General features: G+C 32.4%; 1 protein-coding gene across 1 annotated transcript; it reads right to left on the reverse strand.

The window, feature by feature from the left end:
• Window positions 1–1889: 1889 nt before the first annotated feature.
• LOC11414717 (probable receptor-like protein kinase At1g49730) lies at window positions 1890–6393 on the reverse strand. Its single transcript, XM_003596871.4, has 7 exons — window positions 5995–6393; window positions 5588–5858; window positions 4952–5004; window positions 4790–4857; window positions 4108–4197; window positions 3927–3975; window positions 1890–3814 (listed from the first exon to the last, which is right to left on the reverse strand). The coding sequence occupies exons 1-7, from the start codon at window positions 6056–6058 to the stop codon at window positions 3510–3512; spliced, it is 900 nt and encodes a 299-aa protein (XP_003596919.2). The 5' UTR covers window positions 6059–6393; the 3' UTR covers window positions 1890–3509.
• Between the last annotated feature and the right edge of the window lie 2461 nt (window positions 6394–8854).

An 8854-nucleotide genomic window follows, 5' to 3' on the forward strand; every position in this document is an offset into this window, starting at 1 on the left:
TTAAGATACAATCAGGAGATAGTGAATGATTATTTTGGAATAATTTTTTTGACATGTGAAGCATCTGCAACTTGCTTACAATCTAGTTTTAAAACTGGCATGAGTAAAAGCTCGTGCTTAATTTGTGGTAATTTGTTTATTCTGATTCCACCCATCAAAAATTAGTTATCATTCAAATCAGCCATAACGTTTTAAACTTCATTTTTAACTTTCTTAGAGAAAAACGTGAATTTCATGTTCTGTCAACAATATGTTTTGTTTTGTTAAGTTGGTTTAACCAAGGAGGTCAAGATGCCTTGGAAAAATATTTCAGTAAAATCTCTATTACTGTTTGGTTTCACTGTAGCAGCTTGATTCTGATCATCCCTCTTGTTTCCGATATTTAATGGAAACTTGAATTGAATTTTCGGAATTCTTTTTCTTTCAATCGTCTCTGACCTTCGGTCTCCACTGGCTGCGTGCAAGTATTTTGACCAAAGCGAAATGTGAGCAAGGGGTTAATTCAAATGTATAATTTATGTTTAATCTCTTGAGTTTTTGAATAATTTTTTGTAGAAGTGTTACTAAACACAAAATTTAAAACATTCACATTTAATTCATTTTATGTTAAAAAAAATTAAATTTTAGTTATTGAACCTTTCATAGCGTTCTAAACTTGTCAAAAAAAAATCATTCAAAATTTTTAGAGTTTAAGGATAATTAAATAAATTTTGTTGTAACAGAGACTAAAATTAGAAGTAATTTTTTTTGTAGAAGCTAAAAAACCTATTAAAATTAAGGACTAAATTTAGAAGTTTTCAATTTTATAGGGATAAAAAACATATTAATCCTTTTTTTTTTTCTTCGTAAATTCATTCTTTTGTTTTTACCGTGGAAATTTATTCTTGTTCCAATATTTATTAGCATTTTAAGTGTGGTGTTGAGTTTTACTCCCTCCGGTTCTATTTATAAGAAAAATTTGACTTTTTAGATACATTGAGTAATTAATGTATCTTAATATAGACCAAATTCATTATTTATGTAATGAATCAAAAAAGTCAAATGTTTCTTGTAAATAGGACTAGATGGAGTATTATTTTTCTAGGAGTGTATTAATATGCATACACACCAAACAAATATTTAAAGTGTGTCATAAATCATAGGGAGAGTATTGAATCTAATAGCTCAAATCTTGCAGCAGACATTGTTGCAGGGGTACGACAATGTCTCTGTCGAGGATCTAGATCCTTTAACAACCCTCACCAATAGCCTTTGACCATTCAAAAAGGAAAATATTGACACATAAACAACATATCATACTTCAAGGTACATCAAGTATAGTGATTGTGACAAAGAATTTATGGAAATAAGACAAGACATACTAATAACGGAAACGACTTTCTTGCTTGTTCAATTTTTATAACAGCATCAGTTTTATAGCAACATGGTAATTTAAAAATGTATATGTTCTCCTGAATTTCACAGCGCATACAATTTTGTACTTCTGCAATGTTCTATTGACCTTTTTTAGCAAAGTTATGTTGCAGGTGATCTAACCATCTTCCTGGATACATTTTGCATTCGGTGGTGAAATACTATATGATATGTAATTGATTTTTAGATCATTCATTCTCCCGTCTAAAACCTTAAACAATGCCTTTAAAGCAGTGTAGATCATTTGGCTGATCTACCAAGACAATTACAATGTTTATATACATTGTTGCAATGTTTTGATAGGAGACATAAAGAGGATATGGTAGATAACAACTGAAATATTATATGTGGTTTCATTTTTATTATAGCACTGGTTATTCATCTCAACAAATGTGGTTAGATGAACTGGATAATAATTTCATCAAAGCATGTCAAGGTAACGTTGTAGAAGTCCAAAATTGTATGCGTCATGAATACAGGGAGAATGAGTATATTTCACTTTACATAATTATGTTGCAGAAGAACCAAGGTAATCAAAATAAGACAGAAGACCTAGTGGATCCCTACCTAGTTCTATTGAGGTGTCAGCTCCTGTTCCAAATCCTAAGGGAAAGGAGTCTTGCAAATCCATTTCATTAAGGAGTGGTGAGAGATACGAACGTCTGATGATGACCACCCTGAGGAATTAGAATCTCAAGCCCCAACTCAATCAGATCAAAATCCCAAACAAACCGTGGAAGGACCAGAAATTGAAGTAAGCAAATAACAGTCAGATGCCACAAGTATGTAGGATGGACGCCTGCTTGCCATATTGTCTATCCTACTTCTTTATTCACTTTTATCACAATATAGACAACAATGCTTGGTTGCCTTTTAGAGCGGAATAATACATCACAAGATTGAAACTTACACAACAATAGGTACTTACAATCATGAACAATATAGAATCAAAATCTATTGCAGAAAAATGGGGGATTAAATACATTTTGTAAACCACTTTCGCATCAGTTTCAATAATGATTTTGTTGAGCTCCTCCTCCTGTGCAATCTGCATGCACCATCTGACCCACTGTGTCTGCCATTGTTGGACTTGGATCTAGTCTCATCATTTCCTTCAAGTAATTCCTTGCCACCAATCCCTGAACAATATATCCCTCCTTAAAGAGCCTGCATCCTGCATCAGGACTCAGGAAGGCTCCATGTCAGGTGAGGGAGGCACATTCATGGAATGGGCATTCATCTCTGCATTAGCGTGGTTGTATCCCGGAACTCATATGATGCCTTCCAAAGAGTTATACAGAAAAGTTGTGGCATAACAAGGATCAATATCCTCTCCATATGGAGACGATCCCAGCCCGTATAATGGTCTTCACAGTTCAATCATTTTTCATCGTTTCAAGTCGGTTTGCAATGACACATGGGTCCCAAGTTGAGAAGAAAAGCACACCAATTGCGCCATCTAAAACTACACAAAAATTAGTTCTGATTTTCCCGCAGCCAAATGACAAAGGGGGCATAACTTTTCCAGCTCCATCCCTTCTTTACACAAATTGAACCGGTTGGCAGAACATTTTTAGCTACGCAAAGTAGCATTTTCAAGCACAATTATTTCTTCTATTTAGTCCTAAAAGAATAAGAAAATGGTATCTAATCTTTAATATTTTATAAATAGTAGTACCTCAATATCATAAAGATTTAAAACGAAAGGTAGTCCTTAAAGCACAATCCTTTCTCTCTTAGGTTCACACCTATTGATATACAGTATTTTCAACAGCTCCTATAAATAACTTTTCACCATAATCAGAAATTAAAACCTTTACACTTTAATTTTTATTTCTTAAAGCTGAAACAAACAAATAAATAAAACCTTAAAAGTGATTTTGAGAAGTGAATTTTTGTAAAATGATCCGAAACAAAGACAACACTTCATCAGTGTCATCAGCAATTATTGTGAAAATACCCTATCAGACGAGGTTAATGAAATTGAGTATCTCCAAGAGGCAAGAATCATATTGATATTCACACTCACACAGAACTAACATTCTCCTATATTCTCCCAAGCAATGCCAGGTGTTCAAAAAACACAAGTAACATACCTAATCTTGGGGAATATCAGTCTCCTTTTGGAGATACCTAAATAACTGAAGAATTGTATATGAAGGCTTGTCCCATGATTTGATACATAATTTTGCCACAGCTAGAAGACTTTTAAGCTCCGTATACTCATAACTGTTTCCAAGATCAGGGTCTAACATCTTATCTATGGAACTAAAAAATCTGGATTCTTGTATCCATTCAATTAAATCAGAACCTTCCATCTCCGAAGATTGACCTGTTACAAGTTCCAGTATGAGCACTCCAAGTTGGAATATAATCTTGCAACTTTCCGGCCCCATGCAATCTGAAATGAACAATGCTGATGAGCATATAAATATGTAAATTACAAAAGTGAAAGTTTTTTAAATTTGATTTTTGTTGCAAGAGTATTAGAGTAGTTTACAAAGAGAAGTGACCTTGTGAATATGGCGACGAACTTCCACCGGTAAGGCCAAAATCAGATAGCTGTAACAAGGTAAAAACAGACTGAAATCTCATTTGATAATATTCTAAATTAGATTATTTTTATATTTGCATTTGGAAATGATCAATCAGATATGATACATTATAGTGAGATAAAGGGAAGTATTTCCTTACTTTAGGGGTAAAGTTCTCATCTAACATAATATTGCTAGAGCTGATAGAGACATGACTTATTGGTGGTTCACTGAAGAGAAACAAGTATTCCTGCATTGAGAATCAACATATGTAAGAAGGAGCCAAAATCAGTTAAACATGGTTGGCAAATTTTGTGGCTTCTACTAATAGCTTGTAGCTTCTACTAATTACAATGTTCTTCTCATACTCTGTCCATTCATATAATTTACAGAATTTACTATTTTTTCTGTCATTTTCTTTCATCTCATTTTCTATTAGCATCACTCGAACATTTATGAGAATTGATAATTTTCCCCCTTTAAGTACAATAGGGAAAATAGAAAACAAACAGATTGTTAGCCTTCCTGCCTAAAGTCAAATTTTTGGTAGGTTAAAGATCAATTTCTAAATGACACTAAACACAAATTGAACAGGCATAAGATAACTCATACAATCGGCCATGAAAACCAAGTAGCCTAGTATATTACTATATTTCCATCATTCTTTTCGCAAAATTGACCAAGCAATTTTCTTAACACAGAGTAGGTATTGAAAATCTTCAATTTAGCAGGGATTATATTTATCCCACATCCTAAATTTTAGGTTTTTCAAATTAATTGTAACATAAAGTAAAATATGAGTGCATTATCAAGTTAGACATGCTTTAATTTACAGAGCTTACCAGTGCAGCCACAACACCATTAGCTATCTGCAACCTCGTCCTCCAATTTAAGGGAGTCTTTAAAGGGTCTGTTAGCATCCAAACATTATAACAAAATAAAAATATTGCAAAATTCATCAAGATACTCCTCTAAACTTCTTTTTTTTTCGTTTCAAAATTTACCATTGAGATGTTCCTTTAAGCTTCCATTATCTATGTTGTCAAATATAAGCAGTCTGCAGAAATAACCAAATGCAAAAGTTACAAAATTGCAATATCTATCTACCCCTGTACCAAATAAACTCTAACGGTTATAAATAATAACTGTTCATGTCCAAAAGCATACAATCTCATCCTATAAAAATGAATAAGAGCCAGTTTGGATAAACTTTTGAACATTTACAAAAAATTAATTATCAAAAGAATCTTGCAATAACAATGATGTATCTTTTTCATAAAAACAAACTGTGATGTTTTTAAATATTAATATCTTACATAAGTTAAAATTTACTTCAACATCTCAATTATTTTAAAATAAATTCACCTTCAATTTACCCATTAGTGAAGATTTTTATTTTATAAGTGCAGAACCATTAACATAAAATAGGAATTCAATTTATATACATCATCAGTGTAAAGATATTTTACACTATCAATCAATCATAATCGTCAGGTCATTAAAAAATGTGTATAATCGCAACTAAAAATGTGGAACCATCACTATCACCATCACCATTTATAAATTCTAATCATGCAAATTTTCATACTCAACCAGAAAAATCAATAAAAACGAAAAGAAAAATGAAAAAAATGTGAAACCTCTTGCTCTTGCGATCATGTCCCAAAGAAAAGCCTTTCAGAGAAAGAAGATGTCGATGATGCAATCGTCCCAACAACTGAACTTGTCTATGAAAATTCTCATCATTTCCTTTATCAAAATCTTTCAATTCTTTCACCAAACAAACACCACTATCACCAAAATTCGCAGCATATGCAGAAACTTCAGAATTGCTATAAACTATTCTTTGAAAACTATCAGTTGCTTTTCTTACTTCCTTGTACGAAATTCTCCTCACAAAAAACACCGATCCTGCACAACAATTCAACAAATTACATATGACTCAGACACCGGATACGACACTGACACGTGAATACTACTAGTAAAAGTATGAATTAATTGAATGTAATCACGTGATACAGTTTCTATTAGATTGAAAATGAGTTACCGGAGCGAGATCGGTGAAGCCAATGGAGAATGTGGCGGCGGAACTTGCGGATCAAGGGATCCATTGTAATGGTGATGATGATGAAAGAAGCGTTGTCGGTTAGAAGAAATAACGGAGTTTGTTAGGAAGATAACACCGTCAAATTCCATTACTTCACTGAAAGAAAAACGAATCTGTTGGGATCAGATTTAACGTGCGTCGACGTCATTTTTTACGGGAATTGTTAAAAAAGTTGTGAAAGGAAAGAAAATTGTTTATTTAGAAAAAGGAATGCGTAACTGAAAACTGTTTCTGTTTTAAAATTTAGTTTATAGCGACTAAAAAGTTCGGTTATCTTAAATTAATTTACGGAAAGGGTTATGTAGGTTTAGATGCTTCCATTGCAGGAGATTCAGTTCAATTTCCGAGAGCTTTCAAGGTTTATTTATTGCTTTATGCTCTTTTAATAACACGGTGAAAAATGTTGGTGGGATAAAAATTGTGTCCTTTACTATATATACTCTCGGTAATTAGTAAGTTTGCCATCATACAAGCCACTAAAATTGGTCAAATGGTGATGAGTTGGGTAGGTCCTACTGTCCATCATTGCTTGTTTCTAGAGCATTATCAGTATATCGGAAAAAAGTGGGAAATAGATTTCATGCTGTAATAGCAGGCTTCTGTAAAGTATCTCAGCAGTCCGATCAAAATTATACGGTTAAGATCATTTTCTTAAAAAGATATACTCCCTCCGTCTATATATGTAAGCATTTTTTTCCTATAATAAAATGGTGTTTACATATAGGGACGGAGGGAGTACTTTTTAATATTAACTGTTCAATCTACGTACAATTATTATAGCATCAAATTCAGGTCCCAATTAGTGGTCTATCACATTGTAGAGAGACTAGCTAAGAGCATCTACAATGGAGACATCCATTTTTGGGTATTTAAATGGATGCCGCGTGTACACATCACTTATTTATAAATTTTTAATAATAGTATCTAATAATAACTCAGTCCCTTCAGCGCAGAGTCTCACAAAAAATTCTTAAATGAGATCCACTAATCAACTATCAATAAATTTATATCATTGCATTTCAATTTTTTAATATTAAAAGAGTGAGGGTCCCGTTTAAAAGTTAAGATCTTAAGTAAAACCCCCGATCTTATAAGACCTTGAAAATAATTCTCCCCAATAGAAGTACCTAATAGGTATCGGATCTTAAATGGTTAAAAGCCTCCCATTAAAAATGGTCTAATAGGACATGTGTAGGAGCCTATACTTCTTACCATTCTCAAAACTAGTAAATTGGATCATGTGCTCCACTCTTTTCTCATTCCCTCTTATAACTCTATCCTTCTCTTTTAATACTCTCTATGTCTTAAATTACATGTTGTTTTGATAAGAACAAAAGATATTATAAGTTGTTTTATAAAATTGTTCTTAATAAATGGTAAGGGATAGATAAATTAAAGAATTGAAAAAAAAATAAAGTAATAAATAGTCAAATGTATAATCTAAAAAACAACATTAATTCTTCTTTGGTATTAAAAAACAACTTATAATTTAGAACAATTTTTTGTCCTAAAGCGGTTTATAATTTGGAATGGATGAAATATATTTTTATTTGTGAAGTTAAGAGAGAGATAAAGAGTTAGGACATAGAAGAAAAAAAGAGTGAAGATGACGATTCATATCCCAAAATTAATAAACTTCACTGTGTATAACATATTCTGATAATCTTTTTTTATCTTAAGGCTTAATTGCTATTTTAGTCCCTTAGCTAATTTTTTGGTATCGGTTTGGTCCCATAACTAATAAAAAGTCTGTTTGAGTCCTTTAATTTAATTTTTGTTACACCTTTTGGTCTTTCCGTTAGGTTTAATTAAAAATGTTAAGTGTGGTACACGTGTCATTTTGGCATTAGTTGATTTTTTTTTTAGTTTCTTCATCTTCTCCATACAATCCTTCATCTGCTTTTTGGAAAATCTGAAAAATCACAACATGAACATTCAAAGAAAATATGAAGAACACAAATGAACATTCAAAGAAAAACTCATAAAAAAATCTATAAATTCATCAACAACAACATTATCACCACCACCATCATCATCATCACTTCATCACTACACCTCCACCACCATAAACAACACCACCTAATCTAATAACCAAGATTCATCACCCCATAAACAACAAAAATCACCAATTTTCTTAACACTGTCAAAACTCCAGATCTGCAATTAGGTAACAATAAACACTGTCATCACTGTTAAAGTGACTAATTACAACCCAGATAGTTTTTTTTTGTTTTGAAAAGCCAATATTATTAAGGCAATCAATCCCTTGAGAAAAGAGAAAAGTTGCCAAGAGAGAAACAAAAAGAACCCCAATGCATAGAGCATACAGAGAACTGATACAGCGGTAAAAGGCTCCCACACCACTAACGTAACACGCCTACAGGGGAGCCACAGAGGTACATCAGTAATCACAAACAACCAAAAAAACAAAATTGAAACGGAGACAAAAACCCTGCCTACGCTAGAAAAACACAGCCAACACTATAAACCCATACTCCCTCCTTCATTCGGATCTTCAATTTCGAACAACAACATAAACCCATAAATTAATTCACCTTCTTATTTCCTTAAAAAAAAACAACAACAACAACAACCGATTTCTAGATCACGTCGCGAACTCCGTTGCGTTTTGTTTTGTTGATTTGTGTTTGATTGATTCTTTGTTTTAAGACTTCATATGATCTAGAATTTTTTAGGAGAAGTTGGGTTTGTTGTTATTTATTTGGATTTTGCATATTATGGATAAACTTTTGGATTTGATGCAAATTGTTTTTGGGTTTTTCTAGGATTTTTTTTTAGT

The sequence above is a fragment of the Medicago truncatula genome, chromosome 2 (genome assembly GCF_003473485.1).
Source record: "Medicago truncatula cultivar Jemalong A17 chromosome 2, MtrunA17r5.0-ANR, whole genome shotgun sequence".
In the NCBI taxonomy this organism is placed as follows: domain Eukaryota; kingdom Viridiplantae; phylum Streptophyta; class Magnoliopsida; order Fabales; family Fabaceae; genus Medicago; species Medicago truncatula.